We start from the raw sequence: 17463 nt of genomic DNA, 5'->3' as shown, positions 1-17463 counted from the left end.
CCAGCTATCCACTCCTCTATACCCCAGCGTAAGCACCTCCAGTGTCCCCTGTGGAATCAGAGAAAAGGATTTACCGGTAGGTACCAAAATCCCATTTTTTCTTCTGGTCACACCTGCAAGCCGTAAAGCTACACAGTGTAGTATATATAATGTATAGCTATGCTATAATTTTATTACATATGTAAAAGGTCTTCCTTAAACAGAAACAGGGCATACATATTATTCTGGAAGCTGTATAAGATCTGCCTGGCTTGGTTTTAACAAAATTATAGCTTTATGTGCATATATTGTTTAAAAATAGTGCACTTCAGATCAGCAGAATCACTTTGTAGGAAATTGAAACTTTGCTGTTCTCACTTCCTTTATTTCGGTTGGTGTAGACAGTGAAGTCAGATCTTGCCAAAAGAAGAAATAAAAAATATTTAAATAATAATAAATATATATTGATGTGTGTGTACAGATAGATGATTGCCGCAGCTCCGTATGCGCATGTTCATCTCAGAACATGGCGATTATTATATAGATTGTTTGACTATATTGAATATATCCATCATATAGCTATTGTGCTAAATACACCAAATATTAACATTTATGGCCACTTTAGGTTAGGTTGCTGGTGAGAGGTCGCTGAGCCATTGGTAGTCTGCTGTCTACCTATTGCCGGCACTGGTTTCTGTCAACATACAAGAGTTGCAATAATCATTATTTTATATTCTAAATTTGTTTGCAATAGTTTAGACAGCCTTGGTCAAATTGCTTGTTTCACAGAACCAAAATGAAAAGTGCCTCTGCAGGTACAGACTTAGACAGGAAACATGTCTACATTTTACTGTATGGTTAAAATTAAAAAGTTAGTGTGTCCGGGCCAAAAAAGTTAGGCTCCCTTCCAGTTAGATTTATTAATGTATATTTTTATTTATTTATGTTCTCAAGCCAGCTGAAGACTGTACAGATTTGACCCTTCTGACCTATCAGGATGTTGTGCCTAGTGTCAACAATCATAGGCTTCTTACAGGACTTCAAAATGAAGATACTTGGCTGTTACATAGCAGATAAATGCTATAAAGATATCTAAATGTTTCCATCTTAAATCAGAAATGCAAACTGCAGCCACTTAATCCCTGCAGAGTGCATGCAGAAAAGTTTAGCAGACACCAGAATAGCAGCCAACGGTATAGAGTTGTTGCAAGGAAATCTCTACTAACTTCTCACAAAAATCAACATCTGCAGGATGCAAAACAATACTTGGATAAACCAGAAACCTTTTGGAACAAATTGCTGTGGAATGATGACACAAAAATGTAATTCCTTGACCACAGCAATAAAAGATGTATTTGGGAAAACAACACCTTGCCATCAGGGCTGCCATCAGAAGTTATGGGGCCCGGGACTGACAAAACTGGCAGGGCCCCTTCCCTTGGGTGGTGGGGGGCAGTTTGTAAAAGGTGGGCATTGCGGTGGGTAATGTGGGTGGAGCTACAGCGGAGGCGGGGCATCAAACCATGTTTAAAATTTTTTTTTCAAAGTTTGGGCTTGTGGGTGGGTGTAAAAACATGTCAATCTATCATATAAATGTGAAGGAAAGAGCAGGATTAGGTTGTGGGTGTGAAAGCGAGGTGTGGGTGTGAGAGGAGGCTGAGGGAGCAAGGTGAGGTTGTGGCTATGAGAGTGGTGTGAGGTTATGGGTGTGAGAAGAGGGTCAGGGTGTGAGAACAGGGTGAGGTTGTGGGGGTGAGAGCGAGGTGTGGGTGTGAGGGGAGGGTGAGGGTGTGAGAGCAGAGTAATGGTGTGGGGGTGAGAGGAGGGTGAGGGCATGTAAGCAGAGTGAAGTGTGGGTGAGGTTGTGAGAGCAGGGCGAGTGAGTGAGAGCGCAGGGTGAGGGGGTGAGCGCACAGTGACATGGGGAGCGCACAGGGAGGGAGGGGGTGTGAGCGAGCACAGGGAGGGAGGGGGTGTGAGCGAGCACAGGGAGGGAGGGGGTGTGAGCGAGCAAAGGGAGGGAGGGGGTGTGAGCGCACACAGGGAGGGAGGGGGTGTGAGCGCGCACAGTGAGGGAGGGGGGTGAGAGAGAGCACAATGAGGGGGTGAGAGCAGTGAGTGTGAGTGAGAGAGCGGGAGTCTCTGTACCTTGTCTGTCTCCATCACAGGAATATATGTGAGGTGGGATCCCCCGCAGCCTCCTGCCTGTCCGAGCAGTAGTTCACCAACAAGCGGCAGCGGCTGTAGGCAGCTTCTCCCCTGCCGATGCTCCTTCCTCTCTCCCCGACTGCTCTCTTCCCAGCATAGTCTCTCCCGCTGGCAGGTGGTTGCCTTACTGCTGCTCCTGTTTCAGCCAGGCCTGCCGCTCACCCGGAGATATGGACGTTTGAATTATGCACTGGGCACGAGCCAATTGGAGCTCGTAAACCGGCAGCCAATCAGGAGCTGCTTCTGATTAGCTGCCGGCCTGCAAACTATGAGTGGCTCACGGCCGACCACAACTTGTAATGCCTGCGGTGCTTATTCTCCGCTGACACCCGGGCCCCCTTTCTGTTCGGGCCCGGGACTATAGTCCCGGCAGTCCCCCCCCTGATGGCGGCCCTGCTTGCCATTAAACATGGGAGTCAGTGTATTATGCCTTTGATTTGTGTTGCAACCTGTGGACTTGGAAATATTGCCTGAATTGAAAGGAGCATAGATTGAATTATCTGGAAGTCGGTGAAGAAATTTAGGATGAAAAAAAAAAAAAAAAGCTATTACAGTAAGGCAGCAATCCAAAGCATCCCTCAAAAATATTTTGTCCCTGTTAAGTACTAAATGGCTGATTAAGCTGGCCACACACATAGCGATATTTTACCTGGTCTGGCCAATTCCGACACATGGAAACGACAGATCGTGTAAAATATGGGCAAATCCTGAGTAAATCGTGAGTCCCCACTGACAATCACGATGTGATGCGCGTCCCCGCTGGTCGCACATCGCATCATCAGATCTGCCGTGCAGTAGGGCAGATCTGACAATCTAGCAGGCGATGCACTGTGAAAGTCTGGATGCAGGAGAGATCGTATGAAGATTGGACACCGAATCGTGTGCAGATCTGCCGGGGAGAGTTTCAAGGTAAATCGTACACATTGGCTCATCGTGTGCAGATCGCTATGTGTGTGGGCACCTTAAGATTGGAAATGATTGAAAATCTGTGGAGAGATTTCTGCGCATGCAAGACGATAGTAGAATATTTCTCAGCTAGAAATGATCTGCAAGGAAGCGTGGAAGGAAAAAATAATAAAATAAGACTAGAAAGTTTCTTCTCTGGCTAAAAGAAATGTTTTGAAGCTATGATTTCTGCCAAAGGTGTCATTCGACTTGCTGACAGTGTCCAAATCCTCACACATTTCCACTTCCACTATTTATATTTTTCATTTGGTAAAATTCAGCAATTGTACAGAAATATCTTGTTTACGCCTGTAACTTGCAGGGGTTGTGTTCACTGCTTTTCAGAGAATCCGTAAACGTGCAAAATGACTACATGTACCCAAACCTATGCATCCATCTGTAGATGTTATCTCGGCTAGTAGATCCATCCAAATGTTAAGCTTTGCTAGTGTAGTCATTAATTTTATTGGGCATAATTACAACCTGGAATTTTATAGTAAGCTGAAATTGTGTCACCATTTTAAGTTGGACTTCAAAAAGAAAAGTGAAACCTTGGTGTTCAAACTGCAAAAGGTAAATTGAATTTACTTAGGATTTACTTGGTAAATAACAATTTTGATATATAAAGGAAGACAGTATAGAGCAGTTGATCCTCTCCAACTTCTCAACATTTCTGATTATACATAGGGGGGAGTTAATTTAGCTGCGGTAATTTACCGCGGGCTAAATGAACCCCCGGTGCTATTCAATTAGCCTCAAAGGCAGCCCGCAAGCGTCACTAAATGAGGATTATCCCCCCTTGATAAATAGCCTTTTAAGAAGTGCTAAGACCCTGTTAACATATAGGCCTGTGAACTTATAACGGATTTTATGGGGGCAATTGTTTTCACCTGCGGCTGGTAGTATCGGACGCCCAACGGAGCAATTCAGTCGCCGGCATTTCTGTTCACTCCCTCCTGAGGAGGCGTGCACAAATGTGCGATGAGTCCAGATTTTGGGTGCCCAATCGGGAGTTTGGACACCCTATCCTGGACCTCAGAGGTCTAATTGGTCTCGAAGAGCACGATAATTAATGGGTGCCCAAAACAATTGAATTGCAATACAGAAGCCCATTAATTACTTCAACATGAAAACAATTGAATCGTCCTTTGTGTTAACTCCCATTAACACGTTAATTTAACTTGTGTTAAAAAGGGTCTCTGGTGAAAAAGGGGCTGGAATTGAATAGTCCCAGGCGTGGTAGCCCCAAGGCTACCACCCTTTTTGACCCCTATTAAATTAATGGGGATAGTTTAATTCTCCCCTAAAGCTAGGTACACGTTAGACGATGTGAACCCGGCGATTTATTGGGCATGGCAGGGGTGCTGGCATCAGCAAGTGCATAAACACTTGACGATGACGGCGGGGGGCATGCTTACATTCAGCAGCATGGCATTGCTAGCTACATCCTCAGATCTTTCTGCATGTACAAAAGATCTGAGTATGTGATATGGATGACCCGCGGAGCATGCATCGTGCATACACATTGGACGATATGAACGATTTGTTGTTCCGATTCATCACAGTCTAGTGTGCCTTTAGTCGTCATTTCCAGTAATGGCTGCACACCCTTTTTATTCTGAAATGTAAAAAAAAAAAAGTTGCATCTTCTAGAATTTTTATTTTTGTATTGGAGTTAAGATAATTTTAAATCTACACAAGAAATCTGGGGATGGTATGTATTGTGTTGTTTTTATTTTTAAAATGTCACGACAAACCGTGGTGTGCCCTCAAATTACTTCACATAAAATAAGTATCTCTTTTTAAATAACTATTTACATTTATGTTAGGGCCATTACATAGAAAGTGAAACCAAACTAAAAATTTTTTTTTTCTTTTTGCAAATTCACTGCTTTTTCAAGGTAAATTTGGTCCAAAAAAACTTCAGTGTTTCTAATACTGGTAAAGAGATATGTGGCAAAACTAGTATTTCTGTAAATGCTAATACTGAAGCTAGCTACTAATGGAAACAAATGCACATGAATAGCAGTATTTCAAGAGGAAGTTTAAAAGGTTTGTTATGACTCCATAATATAATATAATTTTTTGTACACATACTTTAGTACATTTACTACTAATATATATATAAAATAACTGCGTGACTTTCATGCTACATTAGAAAATGAAAATGCACATGTTCCTTTGTGTCACACTAGATGTCCCACTCCGTCACCAAAACAATTTTTATTTTTTTTGTACAAAGAGCAAATACACAAATATTTAGATTAATCTATTCTTAACCAATTGCCTGGCATGGTCGTATCAGATATGAGCATACCAGACTGGACTTTACATGACATGGTCGTATCTGATACGACCAGTCAGAAATGCCCACTGGGCGGTTGCGGGAATCTAATCTTCTCGCAGCCGCCTATATTAGAGGGACCCCTCTGCATCACTGGATTCTCCTCCTGTATGACCCGATCACTGTGGCCATCAGTGATCGGGCAGCTGGCGTGACCCTCCCTCCTGGCGCGGCTGCCCTGCTGTGTCCCCGGCCTGGGCAGCCGACAGGACCCACACCCCCTTGTCCCCCCCGACGTGGCTGTGACATAGAAGCAGCAGCGGCGGCTTGTTAGCCGCGGCTGCTGCTCTGTTTCCGGGGAGCCGACTACTCTCCAACCCCTTCCTTCACCAGCACTGGCTGCCGGTGACAGATACAAAAGCAGCAGCTGCGGCTATTGTTCTGTCCCCATCCCGCACCCCACTCTCTCCTCCCCCGGCCAGGCGGTTACCTGGTGCTCTGTCCCCGACCCTTCCTTCTGGCTGCAACTCCGCCCCTGTCCCGATCACTGCTAGATCCAGTGATCGGGCATTGTAAATGCAAGGAAAAAAATAAAGCACACAATCTAATAATATACACACACACACACACATCTGGCGTTTTGCGCAAGGGGTCCGGCTTGCATTGCGGGTGTTCAGCGGTGTCCATGGCAGGGTGCGGGGGTTGAGTGGCGTCCGCAGCGTGGTGCAAAGGGGTTCGGCAGGGGTTTTGTAGGTCATTTTATCTTATGGCTGTCCTGTACGATCAAGACTTGACACAGGGCCTACACTTAGGGATACTATACTAGGAATGGCCACCGACCATCGATGGTTTGTAAACCGATGTTAATGAAACATCAGTGGCTGTGGTCTCAAACAATCGATGGTTTCTATTGATGGTTGAACCCATCGACCATCTGTGGTACAGCTGTCAATGGCCATCATTACAGTATACCATAAGATCGTGGGTTCGATTCCCACTACGGCCCTAACTGGGTGGAGTTTGTATATTCTCCCTGTGCTTGTGTGGATTTCCTCCGGGTGCTCTGGTTTCCTCCCATACTCCAAAAATATACTGGTAGGTTAATTGGCCCCCAACAAATTAACCCTAGTGTGTATGTGTGTGAGCATGTGATAGGGAATATAGATTGTAAGCTTCACTGGGGCAGGGACTGATGCGAATGGCCAAATATTCTCTTTAAAGCGCTGTGGAATATGTGTGCGCTATATAAATAATTGGTGATAATAATAAGAAGAACTGCTATTTTATGGTATACAGTGTTTAAAAAAAATATATATTATTTTAAAAAAATTGTGTTGTATAAGTTTTAAAAAGATGTTCTTGACCTAATTCAGTCATTAAAAAAACGACAGTTTCTGAGCGGTTTTTGGGGAAAAAAAGTCAGTTAAGTGGTTAAACCATTGGGTCTGCTTGTCCTGCACAGGAAAAATCAGGAACATTTTTTTTTTGCTTTTTAATCAACTTTAAGCTTTAACTAATTTATGATAAAAGAAAAAGTACTAGATTCATTATTCAACCTTATTCATGGAACGGGACTTAATTTTAAATGTATCCAAATGTCCCATTCATTCACATGGAATGGCCCGTTGGTAACATGTTAGCAGTAGAGTTTGTATAGCAGAGCACTGCATGGCTCCTTCATTGCCCATTTGGTTTAGCCTCGATAATTCTACAAACTCTCATGAGCGCTTCATGTATACTAAACTAAATAGTCCCCTTAAATTTCATAGGATTTCGTCCCTTTGGCAGGCCTCTCGTTATGCTTTGGAGACTGAGCCCTCCACCGTCTAATCTCTAACAGTTTTCATTCAGTTCACCGTGGGTCTCTCCACTCCCTCTCATTCAGTAACTTAAGTAATAGAATTGGTTCTTTTAAAGATCTAAAAATGTGTTAATTTTTCTACATTGAGTTATATTTATAAGGTATTCTATTGTAATAAAAATATTTTGATACTTAAAATATATCTGTCTTACATTGGATTATTGTATACTTGCTGTCACTCTCTGGACACTTAAAACCTCTTTCTTTCCCCTCTGGTGCCTTTCCAGGCTGCACATTGCTCCCAGCTGGGGCTGAGGTCTACCTGCGCTGCTCCTGCCCTGTCCGCTCAGTGTCCTCTCACTGAGCATGGAGATGGCTTTCCGCTGTCCCTTGCTCACAGCGTGTCTCCCCAGAGTGATGGGATACAAACTGCATGCCAGAGTTCCCTCCAGAACAATAGTATGAGCGCAGCAATGTTTGACTCTGTCACCTGATGCTCTTCCTCCACTCAGAGTGCTTCTCCCAGACCAGCTGATCGTAGCATCCAATCCCTGGGGATCCACCCCCATAAATTTCATTCCGTGACTGAACTTCATTTCCAGTACAACGTTGCTTCTTGCTGAAGTTACAGCTCTGTGCTGAGCTCGTAGGTGTTCAGTATCTGAATAGTCCCAGGGCCTGATTCAGCAAGTAATGTAGTTGCTTATATGCACGCGATCGGCCAAATGTTGCATACTGCACAAGCATCGCAGTGCGCAAAGTACCTTTTGCTATCGGGACTGCGATCTCATAGGCTACGCAGGCCCTGTTGATCACTATGCCATGGAAGTGCCATTTGTGGGAGGTGACGAGGTGGTCGGGCGAATGCAGGCGTGCCAGTGCGTTGAGACGGCATTGTAGGGGTGTGCTTAAATTAGCCAGTGGGATACCATACGCAGCCTGAGATCTCATAGCATGCGCTGAAGTAAGCAATTCCTGAGTGAGGTCTGACCTGCCTTAACTGTGTGTATGGGTCCGATGTTACTCAATGTTGTTGTTTCGCTATGTTGCCCAAATATACAGATGTGAGTGAGGAGAAGTGGGTGTCCTTATGTCAGGCTGCGATCGTAATGCGAATGCAAACATTTGTATCACCGCTGATCTTCACAACTGCGTTGCATGCGTATAAGCAGAATAGCGATCCATGCTGAATCAAGCCCCCAGCCCTTTATATCCAGTTTCAAAGTCTGTAAAAAAGAAAAAAAAAAAGTCTCCAATTGGTCTTCTCACTGAGACTTGTCCTTACTGCCTCCATCTGTCCCATATGATACCTCCAATCATTGGTCTCATTCAATACCATCAAACATTGGTCCCATCCGATACCTCCAATCATTGGTCCCATCCGATACCTCCAATCATTGGTCCCATCCGATACCTCCAATCATTGGTCCCATCCGATACCTCCAATCATTGGTCCCATCCGATACCTCCAATCATTGGTCCCATCCGATACCTCCAATCATTGGTCCCATCCGATACCTCCAATCATCGGTATCATTCGTTACCTTCAAATATCTATATCATTCAATACTTACAAACATCGGTCCCATCCAATACATTCAACATCTGTCCCAAACTGATTCAGAAATCCAATTCATCATCATTTATCGGTCTCAAACCACTCCAGGATCTCAACTCCTCTTTCAGAACTCCAGTTCATCACTATATGTTTCAAACAGATCTAGCTCTTCAGTTCAGCATTACCGTTCATTCCGTCCCTAGTCAACAATCCAGCATTATCGATCCCAACCTGATTCTGCTCATCTTTACAGTATCATTATCTCCAGTTATCATTCCTACTTGTTGTTAATAAAGACATTGCCTCGTCTTTGGGCCCATCTTCCTCTAACGTCTCACTTCATACATGAGGTAGTCTTGGCTCAAGCCTCCAAAGTCTCCACTTCAGCCTCCCATGCCTGTTCCAACCCTCAGGTGTGACATTTCAGCATTCTTTCACTGACCAATGGTTTTGGCAAAAGTTTTTTTTATTTTTATTTTGAGTTGCCTTCATATGGAAACTAATTTGATTTATTTTACGTTTTCAAATGATGTTTTTAGAGCCAATTTAACAACAAATACTGCATTGGGAACTGTGTAAAAAGGAGTTGACTGTAGTTTTGTCGGACTTGGTAAGACGGTAAAATATCAATAGTTTGTATCCTTTCTTTTATCATAAAAGACTAACCCTACTGGGATAGTGAATGTATTGGAGTAGCTTCCAAAGGACCTCTCTAAGGTGATATTTAGTCACATGAGGGGTGATACGGAGTTGAATGCAAGACGGCCATAATTGCTCCCACATTGCATATATGGACTAAATGCATATATTTGCCTATATACTAAGTTGTACGCATCTCTGCAGCTGGAGTGTCCCTATTTGTACATTTTTGTTTCATACCCGTTATCACCAGTGCAAAAGATCTTTCTGAGAACAGATGCACAACTTGGTGTAAGCACAACTCTACAACGCCTGCAGATTTATCATTATGCTGGGGCTTATGTAATAGCCTGCGAGATGCAGGCACTGATGAGATTCCGTCAAGTCTGTCCAGAATACAGCCAGTGCCTGCATTTTGCAGGCTCTTGCATAAGCCCCTTTGTCTCTGAACTTAGCTTTTACTGTTCAGTTACATTTCCTCAACCACAAATGGAGACACGTCCACAAAATGGATTTGCTTTCAACTCTGCAACGGACCCATGCTCTCAAGATTAAGATATTTGTTCATTGCCTGTCATGGTTTTTTATTTCCTCTGTTGCTCAAGTTTGTTTTAGTTATCACTTTGTTGCGTGATGCCTTCAGGCGTGCTGTGCCACAACCTAATCATCGGTCATGAACTTCAGGCAAACTATCTACTCCTTAAAGGAGATGAGCCATTCATTACTCTTTAAGAACCTGCGTGTAAGCAGAAGCTTGGCAGAAAATGCTCATTGAAATAAAGAACATAAAGTTGTTTTTTTTTCTTCCTTGTGACAATTTAATATCTGATGTTTTCTTAAACCGTTAACATCAGGAGATGTATCTGCAGAGAGTGAAGTTTGCCGGTGTTATCGCTAGCCTTACGAAGTCACAGTAAGGGTTATACATGATACACAAACATGCAGACTTTTGCTCAGAGCTACAGCTGCAAAACTTGAGGAGCTGAGAAATGGAGGGTTTCAAATTTCTTTCCATCGCAGGTTTCCTGTTATTCAGCAAAGAGCCAAGAATAAAATAAGCCTTAAACAGACTGTATAACCTTACTAATTCATAGCTGTAGGAGGCTTTCTCTCTGTTCAGGCCAGCAGGACTTTTTTTTTGTTCTAATATAACAGCTTTATAATATCACCCAGTATGTCTGGCAGGGAACTGAAAGGTCACACAGTGCAGCAAGACTGTATGTGCAGCTACAGAAAATGTGTGTTAGTGTCATAGGATTATGCTTTCATAGAGATGACCTCTTATAACAATTTGCATATTCTGCAAAAATAAAATTACATTCCTTTGTTAAGTTTAATTGTTCTGCTTCTCTGACTTGAAAACTTTTATCCTGGGAGCTCTTACTAAGTAGTTTATCAGTAAAACTATCTCACATGATATTGTAAATCCATAGTGTCATATAATATTTTGTTTTATTTATCCCATTCACCTTTAATAGTGGACGACATTTAAGTTCGCCCTGCAAATGTAATTATGTTCACACTGTCATTTTTGGTTGTTTTATTTCACCGATGTGATTGGTCAATATATAAAATAGAAACTTTCTGCCCTGTGCTGTTCAGACTTTTCTGGTAAGTTTGGGAAGTTTCCTGGGCAATGAGAATGATGTATGCTGTAATGGAATGCAGAGAGAATCGGGCGAGTATGTCCGTCGCATATCCCAAGTGTGCAGTATTCTGCACATTAACTGCTTGCATCACAGTTCATTAATAGGAAGACTTTAGAATGTATGTATAAGTGACAATGGGAGACTATTTTTCTTGTTTACCAGTCTTCAGTATATTGTTTATTCATGGGAGCAACCGTTGTACATCTAGTATGTAGGAGTTGGTGTAGCACACTCGGACGTTCTGAGTTTGTCCTGGTTGGGCCTCGAATACGCATAAGCACAAATTATGAAAATAGTTTTCTGTTGTAAATACATTTTATCCAGACTGTGAAGGTAGTTAAGTGTTTCTTTGCAAAAGTTTCTTAATCAACAAAATGAGTATTCAAGTTCTTTTGAAGTTAAAAAGTGACAATATTGGTTTAGATTGTGCATAAAGTGCACTCTTCAAAGTATATCTAAAATCTTATTTAGAAACATTTATTTTTTTCTACACAGATATTTTTAGCTTTGTTGTGTGACTACAGATTGTCAAACAGAAATAAAGCTGCATTGTGACCAACATTCTCTTGCTGACACCTATGTTTTAATGCTGACTCTCTCTGTTCCCCCACCATGTGCAGTTTGTGCACAGTTTATATAACAGACTAGAGGAGCCTGGCCTGCCTAGGAGAACAAATCTGTTTTTAACCAAAATGTGATACAGCATTTAACTGTGGTATTGTTAAACCACAATTTTGAGATCACAATTGTGGTGAAGATTTCAGATTCAAAGACAATTGTCTGTATGTACTTATGTGAATCAATGTTTGTAGTTGAGCAGATTAAACATACAGATGTGTCCTCAGTCATTGTTGTTGCAGTCGATATAAACAGCCCTTCTAGTCGCGCCTACTGTAGTCCCTTGCGAGTATACTCATGCCAAGCGTCTTTCCGTGTGTCTTAGTGGCCGCATGTGCGTCTTATTTACTATATGATGCAAATACGGTGCACAAGCTGACTTTGTTTATTAAAATGATATGCATCATGTGTATTCTGTGTGTGACTGTCGCTGTTTTCCACACCACGTTCCTTTGTGATAATTTTACAGAACATACACATGCCACATATCATTTCAGCAAAGTCTGCTTGTGTGTCCTATTCACATTGCGTTTGTGACGACAAGACACCCGGGCTCAGCCGAGACACATGGGAGCCGGCAACTCTCTCATGCATCCTGTGTAGCGCAACTCATAACGCATGGAGGATAGACTAGGAAGGACAGATCTGTATATGCATTATATCCATGTGCTGGCACAGCTTTAGACTGTCATCTGTCAGCAAATGAGATAACAAAAGTTTCAAATAAGAGAGCTTCAGTTGAAAAGTGCTGGAAAAGTGGTCATACACAGTGTACATCTGATACAGAATGGAAAGTGAATGTAAGGTCGGCCCAGGGTTCAGTTTACGGTACATGGGAGAAGTTGTAATCGGTGAAGAAGATATCTGTGCATGGATCTATAAACAGGTGCAAAATATTTTGTACACTAGTTATGAAATCAATAACCTTTGAAGTATTGCAACACTTATTACAGCTCTAGTCTTGTGTTTGATTCAAGAGAATACCACCCATTATTTTATTTAGTTTTTTTTTTTTTTTTTCATTTTTTCCCAATAGATGTAAAAAAAATTTCCAGATCACTGTCCTTATTTTTTCCCTTATAATAATAAACCTAGTAGATTTTTTTTTAACATGGATTTGACTGCTAGAGATTGTACAGTGTGTACCACAGATGCTGTATATGTAGGTAAATCTATATGTAGAAATTGCTGTACAATCATATTTTTCTTTTCTTTTTCCAGACTGCCAATGGGTATATGCTGTTTTTTGATATTGTTCCAGCAGGAGAGGACAAGTATTTATATGAACCAATGTATCCAAAGTAAGTGTGTGTGTGTGTGTGTGTGTGTGTGTGTGTTTCTTTTGAATATTTTCATGTTTACATGGCTGCAATTGCTTTATATCTCCAAGGGCTAACCAAAAAAAGCAAATACTTGCAACTCTGTAGTGCCAATGCTTGAGCCTTTGTGGCTTTGAGCTGGCTATTGGGAATAGTATGTTCTGTTTTTCTAATGGTTACAAGGAGTGAAAGAAACTCTTTTTAACATCATTGTATAAGCAATCCCAGTTGTATGTGTTGCAAATAAAAGTATTCTGTAGTTTGTGATAGGAACCAATCCCATTTAAGTGGCTAACAATACCTTTAAGCTCATCAATGTTATGTTCTGTTATTTGTCATCACTAAACCAACAAAAGTGCACATACTGGTGTAATAATGCCTGCTTCACGGTTGTTCCTCAGCCTATTGCGTCAGCATGAAGGTATGTAGAAACTGTGAATTGAGACTGCAGTCTTAGGGAAAAGAGGTCTGTAGCCACTTATGTTAACTGAGGAAAAATAAATACCAGTCAAGGTAGCATCTTATCTGACAATTGTTACAGATATTTGACACTCTGCTGTGGCCTTTTGTGGCATTTTATAACCGTGTATAACAGAAAATCCCCACAATACATTACTAATCCACTCTGTATTATCCTTTAGGCCGATTACTACCCTGGTGTCTCCTAATCCTATATAAGACTGCTTGTGTTGAGCACAAGGTGTTCATTCCTCCACCCCCAAAACACACCACGTTTTAACATTTTCCATTCACATCTATCTGCACTCTGCTTCATGCTGTTCTGACTATAGCAAACAGAGGGGGAGGATAATGTTTGTGTAGCACAGACTGAAGAAAAATAGCTAATGTTATACTCAAACGTACATTAACTTACTGGTTACAACTTGTATTTTCCTCATACATTCATCCTTTTACATCTTTCTTTTTGCATCTTAATCTAGTTTGAGAACATGTTTTTGAATGTTTTGATGAGAACTAGTAAAATTTATAAAAACATTTTCCTCAACCAATGTTCACATTTAAAAAATAGTGACTTATGGAGCGTACACACGGTCAGATTTGTCAGACTTGTCAGATTTGTCAGATGAACGACTGAACGATTAAACGATTTGGACGATTTGACCAAAGTTTTGAACGATTTGAACGATTGAACGATTTTTGACTGCATTAAAATGAATGGAATCGTCCAAGTCTGACTGCAAACCCATCAGATGTCAGATATCGTTATCTGACAAACGGGAACGCGCATCGTTGATCGTCCATCGTTCAGGCATGTCAGATATGAACGATTTTCCTTCAGATATGAACGACTGAACGATTTTTAAATCGTTATCGTCCATATCTGAAGAAAAAATCTGATCGTGTGTATGCACCATTACACTCTTTCTAGTAACGTCCACTTCAATCATGAATGTAATGGAAGCTTACGTTCCCAAATCATTCTTTTGCAATGATAATACGAGGGTGGGTCAGTAAATAAGGTAACAATACCTTTCATTGCGTAACTTTATTCAACTCGTACATATATGTATAATCAATAGTATGTCCTTGTTACAGATTATTTTTCCACATAGTCCCCTTACTTGTCTAAGCATTTGTGCCAACGTTACACTAAGGCATCTATTCCAGCATAGAAATCAGTGTCAAGCGCCTGAAGCCAGGGCATGACTGCTTGCCGAACTACACCGTTGGTTGCGAATTTCCTTCCACCCAGGTGCTTCTACAATGGTCCAAAGAGATGGAAATCACTCTGCCAGGTCAGGGCTGTAGGGAGGATCATCCAGTACCTCCCAATGGTAGCGCTGGAACAACTCACGCAGTGTGGACTGGCATTATCATGCAGCAACCCAGGGCATTTGCGACGAATTGCCCTCTGCAACTGGCTCAATGTGTCACAATAGCGGACCGCATTCACAGTATTTCCCTTGGTGAGGAGATAAACAAGAGGCATGCCCTTGTGGGTCCAAAACAGGGTCGCTGTTACCATATTTGCTGATGGAGTTATTTTGAATTCCTTTGAAGGTGGGGACAATGCGTGTTTCCAGGTTTTGTGAACTTCTGTGAGTTGCTTTGTTACCCTGTGTGAACTCTGTTTTGTGTACCCCAGTTGCTCATGAATGATGTGTACAGTACCCACTGAGGTGTTCAGTTCGTCAGCAATATCACTAACTGGAAAGCGTCTGTCCTCCTTCAATGCGGCAGAAATGGTCATCTGTAGTGGATGTGCTTGATCGCGCTACGCACCTCAGTGTTTGAGCGTGTTTTCGCCAGCCCCACCATCTTACTGCTGATGTTGGGACAGTATGACTGATATGAGGCGCAGTCTAATGGCCGTAAGGGGAAGCATTATTCTACCTGCTCTGGCCTGGTGGGAAATTAGAATGAAATGGAGAACATTATACACGTGAGAGGTCTTGTTACCTTACTTATTGAACCACCCTCATGCATAAAGATTCTATAAAACACTGTGCAGGTGTGTACAGTATAGCCCAAGGGAATTTGATTCTGAAAGGATAGTTAGTGGATAAAAAGTAGTGTGGTATGCTTCTCAAAGAGCTTTGTTTTGTCTGAACATGCCTGTCCCTGATTCTCTCATCTGCCACTTGTACGGGCAGAAGCATTTGTTTCTTCTGTATAGACTGTAGCAACTTTCTTCTCACTCATGCGGATATTTTGTTGTCTGATTAATGTTCTTCTTACCTCTGCAATTATTTTAATTATGCTTTCATAAGCAGAACACTAAACAAAGTATAACGGGAAAGTGCATACATTCTGATACACTGTCATTTACAGAAAAAAAATTACTTTTAGGTCAACATCTGTACACATTTGTAAATGAATTCATGTTATTCCCTTTTTTGTTAGTTGGACTACTGCACTTATGACCCACAATTGGTCACATGACTTCTGTGTTAAATTATACACAATGTTATAAGAATATTTACATTTATAGCGGTCTCCCATGTAGGAAGTGTTGTTAGTACCAATTTGTTAGATTGGTTGTGACTGCTGTTAATTGTATGCAATTAGTCGCATGCAGCTTTATTTTCTAACTACCCACTATGAGCCGTATTCAATTTGAGCGGACCCGCAATACTTTTCCGCCTCCTGGACTTTTCACCTACATCGCATGTTTTGTAGTCTGAAAAGTATCGCGCGTATCCCCGTATTCAATTTGAAAGTAGGCGAAAATGGGACCCGGCGAAACTTGAACAGGCGGAAAGTACTGTCAGATTTGGGGAAATCAGCCTGACACCCCCCAAAAGATGCACTGACATGGGGGTTAGCTATGGTTACCCCTGATTTGGCTTGCTGAAGGTATTTGGTGTTTTTAAACGGGCTCAATAGCTGCTAAATAGCGTTTTTTTTATAAGTGGTGCAGAATAGTATTCAGGAGTATTTTTTGCAGAAAATAACTTATCCCAGCAAATTTGGGCTACTTGAAAATGGGGGTCAGCATATTTTAATGTTGCTAAAGTTAAGTTGAAAAAAATCATAAAAAATCCACCTTCCGCAAGCCCCTGCAATGGAAAAAAAAACACTTGGGGCATACTTGGGGACCCCCCCAGAGTCAAGTTCGCTAGATTTTAACTTTGTCCCCGACATTTTTTTTTTTTTCTCCCCCAAATTGAAAGTGATTTTTTTGGGGTGTTAAGTGTTTTTTTTTTTTTTTAAATTGACGCATTTTACCTTTGGGGGACTGTCTGAAGGCTGCATGGGGGTTCCCGCAACGTTGCACCCCAAAATCCAAATTCTGCACTTTTTTCCGCCTGCTATTCATAGGCGAAACTTGCATTGACTTTCCACCTAGACGAAAAGTCTTCCAAATTGATATGACGGAAAGTCAAAACAGGCGAAAATTAAGTCATCGGCGAAAAGTATCGCCGAAGCTGATTTTTCGCCTCAAATCGAATACGGGTCTATGTTTCTTTGGCTTCTTTTATGTGTTTCAGTTTAGTACACATTAGGACAACGGATCCAGCCGATCCGCCATCCTATCTGACGATTGGTGAGTGCATACACACTTGCTAATGGTGATGTCAAAACTGGGCAGGTATTTACATGTGCCCGCCAGCTGAGCTGTCAGTCACCGGTGGCCTCTGCAGCAAATGTACGGGCAGTCGGCTGAAACACCTACACGCATGACGCCGCCCAGGTGTTCTGACCCACTCACCGCATCCCCCCACCACCCGAGACTTCCTAGACTGTCGACCATAGGTCCAGCAGGGGTGATGTGCTGGTCACTGAACCGCACGGTAAGGAGCCCCCTGAAAAGGTCCACCTATCTCCCCAGTCTCATCCCCATCCACCACCTGCCCAGGACTTCATCGGAGCAGCACTGTGACTACTCCAATAAAAGATTTGGCCCCTACATCTGTGTCTGGTTGGTTTCATTTTCAGTTTCACTTTCACTTTAATTTCCACCATTTCCATCTTCATTCCCATTCCCATTGCACCATTAT

General features: G+C 42.1%; 1 protein-coding gene across 3 annotated transcripts in view; it reads left to right on the top strand.

The window, feature by feature from the left end:
• Positions 1-17463, top strand: part of RIC1 (RIC1 partner of RAB6A GEF complex) — a 107074-nt gene that overhangs the window by 22177 nt on the left and 67434 nt on the right. For all 3 annotated transcript variants that reach the window (XM_088476582.1, XM_088476583.1, XM_088476581.1), the window contains exon 3: positions 12903-12982. In XM_088476582.1, coding sequence (XP_088332708.1) covers positions 12903-12982 — 80 coding nt within the window. The remainder of the gene's footprint in view (positions 1-12902; positions 12983-17463) is intronic.

The sequence above is a fragment of the Taudactylus pleione genome, unplaced genomic scaffold, assembly GCF_031769625.1.
Source record: "Taudactylus pleione unplaced genomic scaffold, aTauple2 ptg000190l, whole genome shotgun sequence".
Lineage (NCBI taxonomy): Eukaryota > Metazoa > Chordata > Amphibia > Anura > Myobatrachidae > Taudactylus > Taudactylus pleione.
The sequence above is the reverse complement of the archived record's forward strand: the minus strand, read 5'-3'. Positions and strand labels throughout refer to the sequence as shown.